Source organism: Xiphophorus hellerii, chromosome 24, assembly GCF_003331165.1.
Source record: "Xiphophorus hellerii strain 12219 chromosome 24, Xiphophorus_hellerii-4.1, whole genome shotgun sequence".
In the NCBI taxonomy this organism is placed as follows: domain Eukaryota; kingdom Metazoa; phylum Chordata; class Actinopteri; order Cyprinodontiformes; family Poeciliidae; genus Xiphophorus; species Xiphophorus hellerii.
In genome coordinates, this window is record NC_045695.1 from 1,913,048 (window position 1) to 1,935,014 (window position 21,967).

General features: G+C 35.5%; 1 protein-coding gene and 1 long non-coding RNA gene across 3 annotated transcripts; one reads left to right on the forward strand and one right to left on the reverse strand.

The window, feature by feature from the left end:
• The first annotated feature begins 1,694 nt into the window (after window positions 1-1,694).
• LOC116716200 (uncharacterized) lies at window positions 1,695-3,312 on the forward strand. Its single transcript, XR_004338407.1, has 2 exons — window positions 1,695-2,296; window positions 3,111-3,312. It is a non-coding gene; the product is annotated as an uncharacterized LOC116716200 (long non-coding RNA).
• Window positions 3,313-4,643: 1,331 nt separating this feature from the next.
• Window positions 4,644-9,944, reverse strand: LOC116716198 (uncharacterized). Of its 2 annotated transcripts, XM_032557093.1 has the most exons (6): window positions 9,817-9,944; window positions 9,485-9,659; window positions 6,494-6,630; window positions 6,270-6,414; window positions 5,985-6,042; window positions 4,644-5,555 (listed from the first exon to the last, which is right to left on the reverse strand). In XM_032557093.1, exons 1-6 carry the CDS (start codon window positions 9,881-9,883, stop codon window positions 5,382-5,384), a joined length of 756 nt encoding a protein of 251 aa, XP_032412984.1. In that variant the 5' UTR covers window positions 9,884-9,944; the 3' UTR covers window positions 4,644-5,381. The 2 variants fall into 2 exon arrangements, with proteins under 2 accessions (XP_032412984.1, XP_032412985.1); XM_032557094.1 differs by lacking the exons at window positions 6,270-6,414; window positions 6,494-6,630 and adding an exon at window positions 9,124-9,268 and having other exon boundaries at window positions 9,348-9,659.
• Between the last annotated feature and the right edge of the window lie 12,023 nt (window positions 9,945-21,967).

The window sequence follows — 21,967 nt, forward strand, 5'->3', positions numbered from 1 at the left end:
ACTGCTTCCTCTAAGTTTCTTTGACTCTTCTGTTGTAATTTAGTCATTTTTTAGTCCTGTTTTAAAAGAGAAAACAGTTCCTGACTATATCTGGTGATCAGGAAGCTAAGGAGCTAAACCGTAGTTTAACTTTAGCGGAACATAGGCTGAAAGTGAAGGCTAAGGGCTGTTAGCGCCCCTCTGAAGGATTTTGTTCAGCCTTTAGCCACAATTCAAGAAGAGGGCGGCACTGCTAAAAGATTTATATAGATTTATAATATTTTCTACATTTTCTAAATTCTCTTGTTCCTGCCACTCTCCACCATTGTTTTGCTGTAGATAAATACAGCAATTGCTGACGCCTTCTTGTTGCTAAGTGTAGATGTCAAAGATTTATAGAGTCCCATTTAACAACAACAACAAAAATAGACTGCCGTAATATTTCATTAAAAGACAAAAGTAAGACAAAAAATAAAGGAATTCTTGTGCATTTTCTTAAAATTTATTTTTGGCTGCAAATCCTTTTCACTCGGATGATTTTGGCCATCATGACAAAAACGTTTGGACACCACTACGTATCAGTGATGTCATATAAACCATACATTTTCAAGCAAGACAAATGAAAACCATAATACACCAGTACATAAATAATAAGTACATTTTATATGTACATACGTCCTGACCCATGCAGAAAATGTATTAATAGTGTTTTAACAACTTTGCAAAAATAGAAATAGTATCTTCTGTTCATAACACAGATGATAAAGATGTGAGAATGTAACAGATTCTGTTACCAGAGGTAAATTTACATACATCATCTTAGCTTAATTAATACAGTAAAACATAAGAAAATTCAGCCTGATGTAAATCAAACTGTATTTATCCTGATAGATTATTAGTTTTCATAAATATTCCTGTTCCTTTCCAGATTTTCCAGGTCACCGGTTACATTGTTCTTGGCCGAGTTTGTGTGAGCTTCATGTTGATCGTGACCTGAGGAGACGGTTTGATAGAGGTCTCTGGACGGCCGCTGGAGATTCACGTACAGCTCATTCAAGTTATCGTCATCCTAAACAATAACAATAATAAAAAAACATTAAAAACAATTTTGAAGCAAAATACCCTTAATTAAGACAGACATCAATCTACGTCGCTCCTTAGTGAAAATCTCTCAAGAACTGGTAAATCTAATTACTAGAAAGCAGAAATTGACAAGAACATACTATTTATTTATTTATTTATTTATTTTATTTATTCATTTATTTATTTTCTCTAATTCACATTTGCAACAGTTTCTTGTCACAGTTTCAGCACAACGAACATTAATGTTTGTATGCATATTTTAAGCGTTTTTCCTGTATCTATGGTTCTCTGCATTAGTGCAACAGTGCCATCTTGTGGTTATTTTCTATAGTACATGAATACTTTTGTTACGTAGTTGAATTTAGTTCATCATTCTGTCCTTGCAGCTAAAACAGTCTATTTATTGAACCAGAATTAATGAAGGATTTGTTCTGACTGTAGTTTATATTAATGCACCAAACAGATACACAGACTTTTATTTATTTCTGAGGATTCAACAGCCATGTAAAACTCTTATTTATTCAATACGTTTTATATACATATATATGTGCACTATTTTATTTTTATATTTGTATCATGTTCGAATAAATTTCATTTCATTTCATTTCATTTCATAGATGTAGCAGCATAAATGGTACGCTGCCACTTTAAGATCAATTTCAGCTGCTGCATATAAGCAGGTCTCTAACTGCCACAAGACTACTTGCGTCATGACGTCAACTCATTCTGCTTAGTTTGTTTGCGGAGCTGTGCTGGCCTCCCTTGCTGTGCCTCCAACTCCTGGACCAATTTGTTCGGTTGTTTGCTGCCGGGAAGCTGCGCTCCATAGGTGAACTTGTGGATCTGTTTATCTGGCCGTGTGGTAATTTACAGCCTCCTGCCGAGTCCCTGACAACTATTCTATTTGGATGTACACTCGCTGCTGTTTTGCCTACGATGAATTGTTTTAAAAGATTTGTATGAACTTTCCCCCGCTGCCGGGAGTATTGATGGCACTACGAACGGGATAAAAAGCAATATTGTAGTGCTATTGTATCACTGTTTTACTCATATTGTTTCATTTTTTTGTCTTTCTTTTAGGGACTGAGGCTTCTGTGGTGGCGGTGTCTTGTGTGTTTTGTTGGAACACCCCTTTTTTGTGTGTGTGTGTGTTTGCCGTGTCTTTGTAGTGTCCAGGGTGATCCCTTTTCTTCACTGGATGTTGCCCCTTTCCTCACTACTCTCCCCCCCACTGGTAAGCCTCAGTTTCCTTTGAAATTTAAACATTTTATAATCAATTTTATTAAAAAGACATTCACTGTTTTAACTATTCAATTTCAGGTTATTGTGAATTTAAACAACCTATTAAAGTTTAATAAATTTTTTGTAGAACTGTCTGAATCTTGTCTCATTCCCAGTAGAACGTACCTGTGTCCTTATTATTATTATTATTCTATTTTCCTGGAGTTATTCCAGGTGGCGTTGTCGGTTTCCCTTATCTTAAACTTTAACATCTTACATTTGGGTTTCATAATAAAGAAAATCCACCCCAGGTTGCCACATACAGATGAAACCAGAAGTGTGTGTGAAAAACACGTACACCTTCTTTTTCTCACCGTCTGAAATTAAGTCAGGTCAAATGTCTTATTTTAGGTCTATTAGAATAACCAAAATTATTTAGATTTCCTAAACATCACAATAATAATATCTGGTCTTATATCTTTAAACATCTACAACTCCTGTTCTGAGTGGTGTGCCACAGGGTTCTATTTTGGGCCCTCTGATTTTCTCCTTGTCTGTTGCCACTTGGATCTATTATCAAACTCCACAATGTCAACTTCCCATTGCTATGTACATGATCTGCAAATTCAACTGTTCATCTGGGCTTTACCTCATTGTTTAAGAGACAGAAATCATTCCTGTAAAAATCTGATTTTGAAAACACTGATAAAAAAAAGTATTCAGCAGCAATCAGATGGAATAAACTCTCTGTTATGAAAGCAGAACAGCAGAAGAACAGCAACTTCATGTTGCAGCAGACTGAGATGATATATTTTTCTGTCTCTCAGATCTTTCTGATGTCGCCCTGGGCAACCAAACATATGACTCAAGTCAAAAACCACAACTGGATGGATGGAAAGATAAATGGAAGATGGGAAAACAAATGAATGTTTGTTTTTCATTCCAGCCAGTTGGAAGCTACAAGCTTGTAATTTCTAAAATGGTCTGCAAAGTAGAATAGAAAATAGAGAATAAAAAAGAATGCCTGTTCATGTGTTTACTAGTCCTTTTTATGCCATTTGGCAAAAAAAAAGGTGTAAATTATAAAATAGTAAATTATATTTACTCACTATAGAGGCAGCTGATCCATGTACAGATGATCCAGATGTTTTGGATCTTAAACAAGTGCAAGAATTCAGGATTAGTGTCAAAGTATAATCATCAAAATGCAAAGTTGAGACAAACATTCAAAGAAAAGTCAGTTTTTACTTAAGATAATGGAACAATTGTGTTGAAGAAGCAGAAAAATGACATTAAAAATCAACTATTTTAGTTGGGAAGCCAAAGTCTAAGTAAAATAAGAAACTTTATTGAATCAGTTTCTCACCGATGTGGACGTCTTCTGTGAATAAATACCAGAATGACTGAGACTTTGATAACTAGGAGAACTGCAGCAGAAGGAAGAATCACTCCAGATTGGCTCAAAGCTTCATCTGATGAATTCTCATCAGGATTTGAGTCTTTTGGAAGTAAAACAAACATCGTTAGAGAATATATAGCACCTAAAAGTTTGACACAAGCAATGGAAAAGTGTGCTCACCATTAACTGTGATTCTGAGTTGGAGAAAATGCGTTCCATCAAGATTTGAACACTCACAGGAATAGTTTCCACTATCAGCTGCTGTTAAACTGGTCAGGTGCAGAAACACAGTTTGATTCCTGGTTTTTAGTGAAAACCTGGAGTCACACTCATGAACAAAGTCACCTCCGTTCTTATACCGCAGACTGCACTGCTCTCCACCGCTTCTCTCCGTTCTGATCTTACAAATGATCAACATGATGATATTTGATGTTTTGTTGGTGCAGATTGGAGTGAAATCAGATTCTTTCCCAATCGATTTCACAAGAGTCACTACAAACAGTAAAGTTCAATTGATGAGAAATAGTTTCAATGCTGAAATAGTCGATTGACAAAAAATGGAGCAGATGTAAATAAAATGAACAGAAACTGAAATTTCATAGTACAAGACGACTTCAACGCTACCTTTGCCGTCCAGAAGCCACACGAAACATGGCAGAAGCAGTAAAAAGGTGATTCTCATTGCATCCATCTAATTATTCTGCGACTGCAACGTTTGCTGCTGCACTGAACTGAGGCAGTCTGAACTGTCTGTACATTTTGGGCGACTCAAACCACAAATTTTCACCCTTCAAAGTGCTTCACGAGGACGTGACACTTTTTCCGAAAAGGAAACGCGCTTACTTTGACCGCTGCTCTGAAACAACAGAGCACACAAACTGCAGGTATATTTGCATCTCTGTTTAATAGTCCTGTTGGGTCAAAGGTTTGCTTACAACCAAAACAATCAACTCTTATTTATATTACCCAGCAGAAAAAGGTACTTTTCTTTACTGTAGCCCCTTATATCAGACAATGACACATCTAGATGCAAACCTAACCATGCACGTTCTGGTAGGCAGGACTTCCTGCCTCGTTTCCTGTAACTGTAGGGGCTTAATAAGACTAGATAAAATCTAAATGTCATGTTTGCTTTGTTGTCTTCACATATTTTGAGGCTTGACTGTGAGCAGTAAGAGAAGAAAGCGTCCTGGTACAGGTTGATGTAGGTTTGGTCCCTTTTCGTTTCTTAGTGCAACACTTTCACTTTCACAAACATGTTCGCAACCAGACAGAAAAATGCATCAGATATGCATCAGCAGCTGCAAGAGACTGATCTCACTTAATGTAAGTAGTTAACACATTCTTAACCTCACACTGAAGTTTGTTGCAGTTACTTTTTCCAGTGAGCCACACATCCTGCCAGAAATATTGTGGTCAATAAAACCGCCAGTTACTAAAAATGTGAAGGTAACAAAAACAAAATTGATGAAGAGACGAGTTCAAAGGTCAGCTCGTTCTTTAATATACATTTAAAAAAGGGATTTGTTACTGGGTGAAAATCAGCTGTCATCCTTCAGTTAGAAGATTCTGTCCACACAAACCAACGTAGCAGTTGATCACCAAAGAACTGAAATAGCGTCACAATCAGTTTTGCTCAGTAAAACATAGAAAGAAAATTCAACCAATCAGACTTTATTCATCTCAACAGATTATTGGTTCAAAGATTTTCATAGATTTTACAAATCCTGTTCCTCTCCAGATTTTCAAGGTCATCGGTTACGATGTTGTTTGTTTTAGTTTCTTGCTGATGGTGACCTGAAGAAACAGTCTGGTAGATGTCTGCTGTTGGCTGCTGGAGACCTGTGTACAGTTCATCTGTGTTTTCTTCATCCTAAACAATAAAGTAAACAGTAAAGAACAATTTCAAGAACTGTGAAATCTGTTTATTAAAAGGCAGCAACTGATTAAATTCCTTTTATTTCCATGTTTAAACTGCAACAGTTTCTTCTCACAGTTTTGGTATCAAGAAGATGAGAGTTTGTGTGAATATTTTGATTGCTTCAGTGACTCAGTTTGGTTACTGTAGCTAGACGTCCGGGGTGCTCAACAGTGTCATCTTGTGGTTATTTTCTGCAACTGCCCAGAAAACAACCACTTAAAACTAGCTGGAGGCTTCAAGTTTATAATCTCTAAAGTGGTCGGCAAAATTCAGAAGATAGAAACATGTTCTACGTGTGTTTTCTAGTCTTCTTTATAACAAATGGCAAAGAAAAAAGGGTTCTGTGACAATGACAACATAAAAATAAATATATTTACTCACTATGGCTGCAGCAGATCTATGCACAGGTGATCCAGGTGTTTCAGATCTTAAACAGGAGCTTTAAAACGAAAGGAACCTCAGATTAGTGTAAAAGTTTATTATAATCATCTGGAGGTAGAGTTCAGGCAAATGCATTAAAAAAAACAATTTAGATTCAAGATAATGGAAAAATTATGTTCAAGATGCAAATAAAGACCATAAATGAAATTTTAAATCAGCAGTTTTAACCGTGAAGCTTGAATTTAGGTAAAAGAATAAACCAGGTTTATTGAATTAGTTTCTCACCGATGTTGATGTCTTCTGTAAATAAATCCCAGAATAACTGAAACTATGACAACTAATAAAACTGCAGCAGTCAAAGCAGAAGGAAGAGTCACTCCTACAGACTGGCTCCAAACTCCATCTGATAGATTCTCATCGGGATTTGAGTCTATTGGAAATAAAACAAACATTGTTAGAGAATAAATAGTTGGTATAAGTTTGATAGAAGGAATATAAAATGTGCTCACCATTAACTGTGATGCTGAGATGGAAAATAAATGTTCCATCAAGATTTGAACACTCACAGAAATAGTTCCCACTATCAGCTGCTGTTAAACTGGTCAGGTGCAGAAACACAGTTTGATTCCTGGTTTTCAGTGAAAACCTGGAGTCACACTCATGAACAAAGTCCTCTCCATGCATATACCGCAAACTGCATCCCTCTTTGTTGTTATTCTCTGTTCTGATCTTGCATACAATCAATGTGATGATATTTGATGTTTCGTTGGTGCAGATTGGAGTGAAATCAGATTCTTTCCCGATTGTTTTCACAAGAGTCCCTGAAAACAGGAAAGTACAATATATGAGATAGTCTGACTGCTGTAATAATGGATTTATATAAAGAATAATCATTAAAACTTAACAGAAAAGGAAAGTTTCCTGTGAAAATCAACTCAAAATACTTTGTAAAGAAAATTCAACCTCAACATTACCTTTGCCGTTCATAAAGCATGCAACACATGGCAGTAGCAGTAAAAGGCCGACTCTCACTGCATCCATCTGACCAGCTTATCGATGCAACATCTGCTGCTGCTCTGAACTGAGGTCGACTAAACTGTCCTCTGAACTTTTATTGGGCGACTCAAGCCACAAATTCTCATCTCTCAAAGTGGTTCAAGAGGATGTGACACTTTGAAACAACAGAACACAAACCAGAATTATCTCTGCACATCTCAGCATTACAGTTTGAATGTCATGATGGGTCAAAGGTTTGCTTAAAATTCAAGCTATTACTTATATTAGCCATTAAAGAAATGTATTTTAATGTACCGTCGCCTCTTAGATCACAACAGAGCTAGTGGCATGACGACATGTTGTCATGGCAGAAGGAACTTCCTGTCTTGTTTTCTGCAAAATAGGTGGTTAGCAAAACTGAAGATCTAAATGTCATGTTTGCTTTGTGGTCTTCACATATTTATAATCTTGAATGTGAACTGCTAAGAGAAAAACCATCATGCTGCAGGTCACAAGTCCTGTAGATTAAAATAAACTCACGCTGATACGTTTTTTGCAGTGCAATAAGAGTATTTTTATTTTCCATCTTTATGTCATAAATAGATATTTCTAAATGAATGTATTTTTTCTTTACTGCATTATTAAATACTAGAATAAAAGTATCCAGGCTGAAATATGACCATGATGATTCCGTTGGGACACATAAAGGCGAGACACAGAAACAAAACACCAATTCAGGAAATATGAGAACAGAACAGATTTTTTTTCAAAAGATTAATAGTTTTCTGAAATTTGATTTACTGAGTGTTTCAATAACTTTAAAGAAAATAATTTAAAGATGTTTTAATGTGGAGCTTTTGTCAAGTAACTATAACATTTATGTAACAAAACAAAAAAAAACCTTTTTGAAATGGCAGAGAAGAGACACCGTGTTCTAGTTCTTGTAGTTCTTGATCAACGCAGTTAAAAAGTGAAAGATGAAAAGATGTCCCATAAAAAACATAACGATGTCAACTGATGTCTAAATGTGGTTTAAAGGTGGTTGAGGCTGATCATGGTCTAACCAAGCCTGACTCTGAACTTCTTTTTCCAAATTCATGAGGCATCGATCAGCTAAAATGTTTTCAGTGTGTTTTTCTACACTAAATAAAAATGAGCAGCGTCAAATGTTTACTCCAACCTATTTTTACACAATCCATCATCAGCTTTAGTGAATGGCAATGTGTTGAGCATTTTTTGGAGATTTTTTTCTTTAGAAATGACCAAAAATAGAAACTTTTCTTTGTGCTTGCTTGGTTGTTTTTGGACATTTATGCAAAAATGACATGTAAAAATTTCTGGAAACATGTTAAAGGATGTACATACATATATTATATATTATATATTATATGAACACATGAACATGCCTTTATAAGGAAGAGAGGGTGGCAAATGACAGCTGAGGAAGAGGCAGAAGGCAGATAAACAGGGAGAGTCCAGAAAGATGAACCAAAACTCAGAAAAGCAACAAGCCAAGTGAAAAAGATCTCAGAGGAATGAATCCAAATGAACAAAAAAACTAACACAACAAGAAACTAAGCACAAAGGAACTTATATGACAACAACATTAATAAACACGGGGAAATGAACCGAATACGGCAAGACCCATTCAACATAAATAAATCAGAAGGAAATGATCAGAAATACAAAAGAAAAACATCCAAACACCCAAGAACTGTGATGGTAAATTTATCCATTCATTAGACAATATTTGTAGAGTCAGAATTAATTTGACAGCTGTACAATATGCCTGTTGAATAAAGTGAATTTTTCTTCTGAGTGTAGGAGATGTACGGCTCAATTTCAGTCAAGTCCTGCAGAACAAAACATGTTGCAGAATAAGCTAAGACGTCTGCATGTGTAAATAAATAAATGCATCCTTTGTTTAAATGTAAATTACCTCTTCTAGATGATGAATGCATGACTCCGGTTGCTCTCTGTTGAGAAATAAAACCGTGCAACGGTGGCCTGATTTATTTATTTATTTATTTATTTATTTATTTATTTTACAGAAGAAGTACATTTCTTTCTTTTTTAAAAAATATTGCTTATGTTGAGAAGCCTAAGTGTAAATAAAAGAAGAAATATTGAATTAGTTTCTCACCGATGTGGATGTCTTCTGTAAATAAATCCCAGAATAACTGAAACTATGATAACTAATAAAGCTGCAGCAGTCAAAGCAGAAAGACGAGCCACTCCTACAGACTGGCTCCAAACTTCATCTGATAGATTCTCATCGGGATTTGAGTCTATTGGAAATAAAACAAACATTGTTAGAGAATAAATAGTTACTGTAAGTTTGATAGAAGGAATTTAAAATGTGCTCACCATTAACTGTGATGCTGAGATGAAGAAAATATGTTCCATCTTGATTTGAACACTGACAGGAATAGTTCCCACTATCAGCTGCTGTTAAACTGGTCAGGTGCAGAAACACAGTTTGATTCCTGGTTTTCAGTGAAAACCTGGAGTCACACTCATGAACAAAGTCACCTCCGTCCTTATATAGCAGACTGCACTGCTCTCCTTTGTTCCTCTCTGTTCTGATTCTACACACAATCAATATGATGATATTTGATGTTTCGTTGGTGCAGATTGGAGTGAATTCAGATTCTTTCCAGATTGTTTTCACAAGAGTTTCTGCAAGAAGTTAAGAACAACGAATGAGAAACAGTCTGAGTTATGAAACAGTGAAATTTAAACTAAATCAGATCAAAGTACAATTAAAGAGAAATACCCTCTGATTGATTTAAGAAACAAAACTCAAAATTAATTGAAAAGAAAATGTGATTTTTACCTTCAGAGTCCAGATGGCAGCCAAAACATGGCAGAAGCAGTAAAAGGCTGAATCTCACTGCATCCATCTGACCAGCTTATTTCAGCAGAATCTGCTGCTGCACTGAACCAAAGCCGCCTGAGCCGTCCTCTAAATCTTTCGGGCTACACAAACCACAAATTCTCATCTCTCAAAATGGAACAAGAGGATGCGACTTTCTTCTTTTTTTTTTTTTAAAGAAATGCGCCTGCATGACGGCTTCTCTTTGAAACAACAGACCAAACAAACAGGAATCATCTCTGCACAATGAAATTACAGTTTGTAATGTTAGTTTGCTTAAATGCATAACAATCAACTACTATTGGTATTAACTATTATTGTATTTTTCTGTACTCTAACATGTTAGATTAAAGCTTTACCAGCATGTTATGATGTTAGGCAGGACTTCCTGCTTGTTTTGTGCAACAATATGGGGTTAGGAGATCTAAATGTGCTGTTTGCTTTGTGGTCTTCACACTTTTATAATCTTGAATGTGGGCTGTAAAAAGAAGAAAGGTCATGCTACAGCTTTAGGTCCCTCGTTGCTTCTTTATGCAACACTTTGACACAAACATGTTCGCAACCAGACAGAAAAATGCAACAAGCATCCAAGAGACTGATCTCACTTCAAAGATGCATGGATACAAATGCATTAGAACCACTGATTATTTACTACTTCAATTACTGCTAGTATGACAGTAAATTCTTAACATCTTGATAACAGGATATTAAGGTTTTTGCTCAGCGACAGCCAGAATCAAATTACATAGACAACAAAACTAAACAAACATTAAAGAGACGTGCATTGTGGTATCGCTTTTAAGTAGCAATAAAAATAAATAAATTTTCACGTCAGCAACTGACATTACAAGGATGTTTTTATTTTAATCTCCCATCAAGAAATATAAAATTATATCCTTCCATGTAGGGATACAGAAATTAGATCCTATTGTGAATCATTGTGTTATATAGTTGAAATGGTGTCCATCATTTTCAAAGGTGAAGTAGATTCATTTATTCATTTGTAAACATTTAGAGCTATTTACAGGAAAAACAAGGGAACATATGAAAAATGTCAGATATGTTAGAAACATGATATAAAAACATAATCAAGTAGAAATAAAAAATGTTAAATGGCAAAAAAAAAAAAAGTTCAACATGTAAACAAACAGAAAGGTTGTGATTTAATATAATACCACAATATTTAGTCAGTCTGGTAATAAGCAAGCAGGTCATCAGTGTAAGGGGAGAACACTGACCTTCAACAATCTGCATGTTGGTCTATTACTGTACAACATAACGAGGAAATTCAGTTGTATTTATCAAGGCAGATTTTTAGTTCAAAATGTTTTCATAAATGTTACAATTTCTGTTCATTTCCATGTTTCCCAGCCTGTCAGTGACATTTGTTTCAGTTTTATACTGATGGTGACCAAAGGAGACAGTTTGGTAAATGTCTCTGGTTTGTTGTTGGAGACTTGAGTACAGTTCATCTGAGTTGTCTTCATCCTAAACAATAAAAGACAAAAAACATTTAGAGTAAAAATCTTCACATCCTAAGTCCAGTGAAACATCATTTGATGTCTCTGCTGGGAAAAGACGTTTGAAGAATCAGTTTAATAAAAGACAGGATTTAACAGTAACACGTTAAATCATTCAGTTCTTATTGATTTATTTTTTTCTTCTTCACATTTGAACTGTTGTTTCTCACAGTTTAAATGCAGAGTAGGTCAGTGTTTGTTTGCATAGTTTGGTTCCTATATTTAGAGATTCTCTCTAAGCGCAACGGCGCCATCTTGTGATCATTTTGTAAAGTACATGCAATATATATATTCGGATTTATGTCACTGCTCCTTTATTGGAGCTGAAACAATCTGTTTATTGAACCAGAATGAATCAGAAACTTCCTCCAGTTGCATATAATGTTGACAGGAAATGATCTGCAGCTGGTTAGGAGACAGAAGGGACGTTTCTGTATTGTTTATGTTAATACACTCACTATTTAAGTATTCTGTTTAATAAGCATTGTGCCATCTAGTGTTTGTAATGTTACTTTGTGGTACTGGGTGTCTGTCCGTATGGCTCATTTTAAAAACCACCACTGGATGAATGGATGTAATATCTAAAATGGTCTACAAAAAAAAAGTTAGAGGTAAAGTTTTGGGACAGTTTTTTTTACAGAATAAAAAGAAAACATGTTCTTCCTGTATTTTCTAGTCTGCTTTGTGACAGTCTGAAAATAGTAACTTATAAAATAAGGATTTACTCACTACAGCAGCAGCTTGTCCTTGTACAGACGATCCGGATGTTTCAGATCTTAAACAGGAGCTTTAAATATGAAATAAACTCCAGATTAGTGTGAAAGTTTAAAATAACATCTGGAGGCAGAGTTTAGGCAAACGTGTTCAAAGAAACAATAGTTTAGATATAAGATAATAGAATGATCATATTGAAGACACAGTTAAAGACCGTAAGTGAAATTTTAAATCTGTATCTTCAGCTATAAAGCTTGAATTTAGGTAAATGAAGAAACTATGAATATTGAATTAGTTTCTCACCGATGTGGATGTCTTCTGTAAATAAATCCCAGAATAACTGAAACTATGATAACTAATAAAACTGCAGCAGTCAAAGCAGAAGGAAGAGTCACTCCTGTAGACTGGCTCCAAACTCCATCTGATAGATTATTATTAGGAAATGAGTCTTTAGGAAATAAAACAAACATTGTTAGAGAATAAATAGTTACTGTAAGTTTGATAGAAGGAATATAAAATGTGCTCACCATTAACTGTGATGCTGAGATGAAGAAAATATGTTCCATTAAGATTTGAACACTGACAGGAATAGTTCCCACTATCAGCTGCTGTTAAACTGGTCAGGTGCAGAAACACAGTTTGATTCCTGGTTTTCAGTGAGAACCTGGAGTCACACTCATGAACAAAGTCACTTCCGTCCTTATATAGCAGACTGCACTGCTCTCCATTGTTCCTCTCTGTTCTGATTCTACACACAATCAATATGATGATATTTGATGTTTCGTTGGTGCAGATTGGAGTGAATTCAGATTCTTTCCCGATTGTTTTCACAAGAGTTTCTGCAAGCAGGAAAGAACAATGAACAAGAAACAGAGTCTTGTTTTTAATATGTGAGACACTATAAAAAACACAATGGCTATGTGAGCACAGCCATTGTTAAATATTTGAGGATTAAAGAACATTTTATTTGGTAAATGCCAGAATAAAGAAAGTCAGCAGTTTACACTTACACTTTGTTTATTTTTCCTCAATTATTTTACCTGTATTTTCCCGACTGCAAACATTTAGACCATTAAGAAACAAATATGGGACTTTGTAATAAAAAATATGAAATACACATTGATTTGAGGATCCAAAATAATACCAACTACATCTCTGAACACAACACAACTTCCACCGGAAACAAATTAAGGGGACAGGGAATTCAAAAACAAGTCTCGACAAGGTATAATTTCATTTTAGACCATATCAGGTGATTCACTCAAGAAGCTTAATAAGAGACCAACATGAATGAGCAAAGCTGCCATCAATGACTCTGCAAAATCTCTGACAGTTGTTAGAAAATGAAGAAAAATCAATGACTGTCCAAACTCTTGACTAGTTTATATTTCATTTACATTAAAATGTCAAATATATCTTTACGTTACCTTCACTGTCCAAAAATGAGAGAGACGATGGAATAAGTAGCAAAACATGCAGCTTAAATATTTCCACAGAGATCATGATGTCCAAGCAACAAGGAAAGGTTTTATTTGTATGTTCACTGTGTTGGGCTGTCAACCCAGTGAACAGACACTGGGTTGACAGTGTATGTTGGTGGTCACAACATAAACCACCAATTCTCTGTCAAAGCAACAGAAACAGAAGTGCAACTGCAGGACTATGGCTGCTTTGTTTTTGAGTTCCACCAAATTTGACACCGAACTGTTTTCACAATATTACTTTCTACTAAACATCAATTTAATTTCCCCTTTGGGATGAATAAAGCATTTTTGAACCCAATTGAATTGATCAACAGCTATGATGTCAAAAGAAAGATATTGGAGCATATAGACTTTAAGGTTCTTTTCGCTTCACAATAATTACCAACATGAAAATATAAACTAAAATTATTGACAGTTTCAGGTATTTCCAAACAACATAATTCAAATACAAATACAAATTCAAACAACATAATTCCTACCATTAATTTTACAAGTGTAATTGATAAAAATCAAACAACATCTCCAACCAATTCACAAAATTGTCTTTTATACTCTCTCTTGGCCTCTAGGGGTCCCACAAGACCAGTTGTCTTTACACTTTTTGTTGATGTTTTTCTAGTTATTCCCAGACAATGTCAACATGTATGCAGATGACATTGTCGGTTATACAAAAAACTGCAAAATTTGACAAAATAATCTGCATATCTGAGCGAATATTTTTAAATCTTGTCCAGTCTTGATAAAAATTAAAAAAAAAAAATAGTGTACAATACAAAAAATATTGCTGGTTGAGTTTTAGTATCTTTCTGTTGTGGCCTGAAAATTACCATTTGAAGATCAGATTTTCTTGGTTGAAACTTAAGTTTCATCTTGAGACCAAACATGTAGATACTCTTCATATCTTCTCAAGCTAACTGTTGCGTTACAGCATGATGTCCACATCAAGACAGCCTTTAACAGGAAAATATATCTCGCACATCTCAGTCCGAACTGTGGTCTGTGGTCTGTTTACTGTAAAAGTTACAAGATGGTTGACTTTAAACAGACTAACCTAGAGCTCCCTTTAAGAGCACATGCTCTCCAGAAACATGACAGAGCCCATTAATTATTAAGCATTAATCATTTACTCAAATACTCTACTTTCCCCCAGATTCTAAAAGATAGACTCTAGTTTCACAGAAGACTTTATTCTTGACTGGGACTCACCCTCTAAAGACTCTAGCTTCAACTCTGACTTTTTTTGAACAGTATCTAAGAATCAAATCCTCGTCTCTTGTAAATGCAACAAAAATAGATAAATTATCACTAGCTTACAGATGATAGAACAGACTGTAGTGAACATTTAAAGCAGGTCCTTATTGGAAGAATCTTCTAAACCCATGTTTGAGTGAGATTTAAAAGAAAAGAAAAAACTTAATGCAATGAATGCACACATATAAGAGCATACAGTAAATAAAAAAAATAATTTTAATATAATTCTATTTTTCCCTACATATTTACATCTTTTCAGTTTCCTTATTGCAACCAATACAAATAAATAACAGGGGAGTGAAGTTAGTTAGAAGAGAGACCAGAAGTTAAGGTGGTGTTTGCAGAGTAATCGTTGTGTAGATCTGCACTCTGCAGTTGACATGTGGAAGGGTTACACCTCCAGTTTCACACCAGCAGGCCATGCGGCCTGTGCGGCTGAAAACAGGAAGTTCAAACAGGAAGAAAGAACATGTTGAGAATTTGTCGGTCAGCCTTAACGCTTCGCTTCGACCTGCTGCTGCCTGAGTGAGTGGTCGACGTTCAAACGACCCGAAACACCCACACTCACCCCTCACCCATTACATTATAGCAGGTCGAGTCGAGACGACTGCAGGGGAGAAAGAGAACGTGGTTCTGGTTTTAAATGTGACATTATCTTTGTTTTACTTTAACATGGAAAAACACTTAACAATATTTAGAAAATAAGTTTTAAACAAAAAACACAGATTACACAGAAACATCGACAGTTACAGTGCTCCATAGAAAAACATGAATTAAAACATAAAATGTCTATAAAGGTCTCCCTGAGATTGGACTATCCATCCCAATCACAATCAGATTATTTGTAGACAGGCTGGTGTGAATTACGGACGTTAAATAAAGTTCGTTCTCTCTGAAGACGCTGTACGGCTCAATTTCCTGCACTTCCTGCAAGAGAGCAAACCAAATAATAAAAAAGAATATCCCAAAGTAAAGCAAGAAATGAAAACAACTGCATTGGATTCAATCATTTACAACGTAATGTACCGTGTTTGGATGAGGCGTTATGGTCACTTCACGTCTTCTTCTTCTAAACGACAAACAGAAGTTATTGTACATTTGTCGATTTCCAGTCAAAATATTAACTTCTGTACAAACGTGGATATGTTTGTAGATACTAATAAACATCAATGGATCTTCTCCGTGTTCTGCACTCAGATGAACTTCTTGGGCATTTTTTTTTTTTGCGTGTTCTTGGTTCTGCGGTTTGTTCAAACTTTCCCCTCCTTACCATACATGCTGCTGAAGCAGGACGCCTGCTGAAGAGGGTAAAGTGTGTTTGCATTGAGAAGTGTGCCATGTGTCAAACGTGAACATCCTGCCTTCCCATAAACTGCATAAAACTGCAATCATCATTTTGACTTCATCTGCATTATGAGCAGATGGATTAAAACAATATACTGGTAAATGATGCCTTACTTACTATTTTTGCACGACTTCATTTATAAAACTAGATCAACAAGACTGAGATCAAACCAATGAGAGACAGGTAGTGTAATTATAGTAATGTAGTTGTTGCCATGGAAGCTCATCAACAAGATAACCTATGACCGGGTACAAATAAACAACACACACTGGGTAGAAAGTCAACAGTAACTGTGTGTTTAAATACGCCCAGTTAAATGGCGACAGAAAAACCTCTCAGTTTTGAACCTGGAGCAGAAAAAAGTTTCACCTTTGCGTTTGATTCTCAGATCTTGAGCAGGTTAAAGAAACTGAACTCACAACTTTAGTAAATGAAACGCTGCATAATTCTAGAACAAGTTAAGCTAAATATTAAGGATGCTTAAAAGGAGAATCTTAAATTGATTGTGTGGGTTTATGTCCGTCAGGAAGTCAAGAAAAGATTGGAAAGAGGATAATATGTCTAACTGGATAATAAACCTGGCTGTCATCTGCATAAAAATTAGAGGGAATATTATGTTTACAGATAATATCAATAAAAGACAACAATCATACAAAAAAAGGGTTTGAGAAAGTAGCTTGTGATACTCCATTATAGAAATCAAAAACTATAGATTAACATTTCACAATTTTGTTTCTAAAAGTTTTACAACTGAAAAAAAGTAGGACTTTCCCCACGCTGGTTATCTGACTATTAAGTTTAATAATAGAATAATGATTTACTTATTTCAAACTAGATTAGAAAAATAAAGCAAGACCAGGGATGCTGCAGGTGTCGTTTGGCCAAACAACATGACTTAAATCTTATTCTCATTCTAATTCTGAAGATTCAAGGCCATGTGTCTTCGAATTTCAACCACACAATTAAGGAAAAGCTAGAAAAGGATCTGAGTGGTACACTTTTAGTGGTAAATTAACCTGATCTTATCTGCATAAGGATGAAAGAAAATATGTTTTTAAAATGATTTTTATGGCACTAGAGACCTTTATTGATGGTCAGAGGGGGAAGACTTGCAGCAAAGGTCTCATGGTCGGGAATCAAACCCAAAACGGCCTTGTCAGCGGCCACAGCCTCTGTTTATGAGGAACACCCTCTTCCTTAATGCTACGGGACGCCTTAATGAATGAGGCAAAGTTATGAAAGCATAGATTACACTTTGAAGGTTTCATGTAGAGAGAATGGACCAGACCTCACTGGGAGGAATCACAAGGTCCCAAGAACTGAGCCTTGTTGTATCCCTGAAGGCAGATCAGCAGCACTGGAGATAAAGTCAATGATGCTGACGCAGAAAATTGTGTCCAAAGGTTTGGGCCAGAACTGTTAGAATATCCGGAGAAGGTCGTTGTTGTTAAGTCAGAACTACAGCAAGAACTGGGACATTTCCAGTACTGTTTGTCTCCTCAGTTAACAGTTTGGCTCCCAAGTTTCTTTTCACTATTATCTTGGAGGAGGGCAGCTGAAAAATAAGTAAACTGCTGCCCTTATATACCATAATTTCAAAATGTAAAGTAGTCAATAATGCTAACATGATGGATGAACCTTTGAGAAAAACCAAAGGTGCTCATCTACCTGTGGCATTTGTTCCTGCAGACACATCCAGAAATGACTCCCAATAGAATGATGATGATGATGATGATCAATCCACAAACTCCAAATAAAGTAATTAAAGTTGTTTTTGGAGGAGGGATGGTGTCTTTGTCATCTAAAAAAAAATATTGTCAAAGATGTCAACATCTGTCCTTTTTATCCTTTTAACATTTTAATCACTTTGACACATTTGAAGCACAGCGATGCACTTTATTGGGACCTTAGGTGACACAAACAAGGCATAATCGTTAAGTACATGAAAAAGACTACATGGTTTTCAAAACGTTTTAAAAAGGAAAGTGGATTTGTTTCAGCGCCTCCGAGTTAAAACTTATTGAACCACCTTGTTGTGTTTCTACCGGCCTTCTACATCTGGAGGCTGAAATTTTAATCCTGTTTGTCTTTGCAAAATAGTTCAAGCTCAGTCAGATGGGACAGCGTGGCACAGAGACTTTGACTGGGCCATTTTACTACATGACTATGCTTTAAACCACTTTATTGTTTTTTGTTTGATTTGGATTGATGTTTTGTTAAAGTCTAGCCTAGACTGAAATCTTCTGTAGCTTCTTATAGATTTCATAGTGGGATCGTTCTGTATTTACTTCCAGGGAAGAAAAGCATGATGCTGCCGCTACCATGTTCACCACGGCGATGTTTAGTTCAGGATGATGGGCAGCGTAAGCTAAAATGGGTTAGCTTCCAATTTACACATTTCCACTATTCAAATGAGGGTGGCGTTCAATTAAAATCCCAAATCAAATTGACAGCATGAATACTTTAACAAGAATATAGACTTTTGCTCTGCATTTATTTTATTATTTTCATCATTATAAATGTGATTCATGGTAGACAAAAACTTATTGATGTTTTTAAACAAAATACATCATTTCCTTACCTTCCACAGTGACGTTGAGCCGTAGCATAAATGTTCCATCGCGGCGTGAGCACTGACAGATGTAGCTTCCACTATTTTCTGGTGTTAAATTGTTCAGATGGAGAAACATTGTCTGATTTATTAACATGAGTGAAATCCTGGAGTCACATCCCTGTTCAAAGCCTCTCTCCAGGTGGTATGATACAAGACACTCTTCTTCTCTGCTCCTCACTGGTCTGATTTGACAGGCAACAAGTAAGATTGGTTCCTGTGTGGAATTGCTGCAAACTGGAGTCAAATCTGATTCTTTCCCACTGGTTTTCACCACGGGCTCCAGATTATCTGCAGTAATAAAAGTGGCAAAGATCAGCTATTAATCAGCTAATAAATGCTATTGAACAGCATTTATTGGTGTTTTTAACATGTATTGATTGAAAATGAGCGAAACAAAATATTGTTTGGTTCTGTTGAACTTAATAAATAAAGATCAATTATTTTTGTAATTCATGGTATAATATAGTAGTTATTGTATGTTTGCTTTACCTCTGTCATAGGAGCAGATTGTCAGCCGCAGAAGTAAAACAAACCACAATGTGCATCTCCACATTCTGGTTAAATTACCTACGACGAACCACAAAGACGCTGCAGCTCGTTCCTGTAAGCGAAGACAAGAACATTTACCTTCATATTACATTTTAAGCTAAGTTCCTTCAGGTTAAGACAAAGAGCGTTAAAGATGAAACAGCGCCTCACCTTTAACAGAAGCAGAGCCAGACGAGGTTCCCATGTATCCTGACAGCCTGTGTGAAACCGAACTGAGCCGCACTGAGCAGGCTCCTGCCTCTTCACACTCTTCTACAGCGACAGCAGTCAAAACCTCAGAGGCAGACAAAATGTTTGTTCTCACAAAAGGAAGATCTAGTTCTAGACCCGCTGAAAAAGGAAGTGCATAACATTTTCCATAGCTGCCCTTGTGGTGGAGCTGAAGAAGTGGCCAACCAAAGGAAAAATGGCAAGAAAAATCAGTGATACGAAAAACTTTATTATATTTGTGATTTATGCAACATGTGGATGTGTGTTGCATAAATCAAGATATCATCAGTCGGCAAAAATAAATGAGTCAGTTTAGTCTTGCTAACTAGTAGCAACATTCACTTTATAAGAAACAACTTTTTTTCTACTTAGGTCAGATAGGATTACTAATTACTAATTGGTGGCAAAAAAATAAAACATATTTTTTCACAATGCAAACATTGATCACATGCAGGAGAAGAAATCCTCTCAGTCTGTATGAAATGTTTCATTGGTTTGCAGTTTGACAACAGGTCACTTTGACTTCAGAATAAAGCCTGGTCACTTCCTGTTTAAGGTACGGCTCAGCCACCGCTGCTTCCTGTTAACAACAAATGAAAAGAAAAACTATTGTGACATCAAGACTGAAAGAGGACAAACATAACAGTTCATTCAATGTTTTACCTGGTATAATGCAGCGCTGGTCAGTTCATTCCAAGTCAGGATTTTCAGTTTTCTTCTGCAATCAAGCAACAAGAAATGTAAATATTAATATTACTAGCTGTCCCTAAACAGCTACATTTTTTTCATCCCAAAAATAACGTAGAAATACAAAATCTACTGGACAACAGGACAAAGTGTTCAAAGATGCACTGTTAGTGGAAAATTAACCTGACAGTCATCTTAGTCATCTAAGATTGAAAGGAAATATGATTTATAATATCTCTAAGAGGCAGCGGGTAAAGCAACAAGGAAAAGCTTAGAGAAGAATAAAACTACATTTGGATTATCATTCTGAGGTCTAATTTAGACAAAACTGAAGCATCTTACTGAATGTTACAGCAAGGGTCCGAGAACAGAGCCTTGTGGTGTCTCTAAAGCAGCTCAGCAGCAGTGGAGATACAAACACTAGTGATGACACAAAAACGCTTTTGGTCCAGAGAGTTGGACCAAAACCGTCAAATTATCTGGGAAAAATTGTTTCTAAGTCCAAAAGCAAACTTAGTACACAAAGAGGAAATCAATAAAAACTGTCAGCAGAGTCCAAACTGGAGCAACTTTTAAACCCAGACTGGGACACATTTCAGTAAATGTTTGAATTTTCAACTAACAGTCAGAGTTTCATATTTCTCTCACTTGTGTTTGGAGTCCAGAAGGTCAAAAATAGAGGAACATCTACACTTATAAATATTAATTTCAAAATGCATGAAATTCATTGATTGGTCAGAATGTCCTACCTGTTGTGTTTATTCCTGCAGCAACATATGGAAATGATTCCTTGTACAATGACGACAATCAGCACAAAAACTCCAAGTAAGGTGATTTGATTTGAAACGAAAATTGTTTCTGAAGGAGGAATTGTGTCTTCATCATCTAAAAAATATTTTAAAAATTGACAAAGGGATTAAATATCTGAACACCTTCTTTGGAAATCATAATGCATTGCTTAACTTTTGTCTTGCTAAAGTATTTCTACCATTCTAACTTCTTTCATTGTCACATTTAAAACAATTTATGATATACTTTATAGAAATTTAAGTAACATGATGCAAGGTAGTGGATTTGAAGTAAGGGCTTCAAAGGGCTTTGTGACAAACTGATCCAAAACAGGAATACTGAGGAAACAGTGTTTCATATAGCCACCACATATGATGATGGCATGTTAAATATTTTGTTTTGTATTTCTGTTGTTTTTTTTTCAAAAATTGTAAACGAATTTTTATCTAATTAGTGAAGAATTTTAAGCCCAGAGTCACTTTAAGCGTCAGAGTTTTTAAAAAAATTATTTTACACAAAAACATGAGAGTAAACTCATAAGGAAATGTAAGTACACGCAATTACTAAGGTTTTCTTATGCAGATGATTATGAATTTAATACATTGATATCAAGTAAACACACACACACAACTGATTCTCACATTTCATTTACTAAAATACATTTAGACGTAAATGAAAAGAGAATAACACTTCAAAATCTGTAGATACCTTCAAAATACATAAAACCCTGGATCATTTTTTTAAATCCAGGAAATTCAAAATTAGATAATTAAGAAATATTAATACCTGACAAAGACATCCACATGTAAGAATTTTTTTTTTGAAATGCTGATTTTATATTTAAAAAAACAAATCTAAAAAATTTATATGAAACGGCTTAGTTTTCTAACTAAAACTAGTTTTTTAATCCTGTCTTTAACACACCACATGAAGTTTGACCACTAAACAT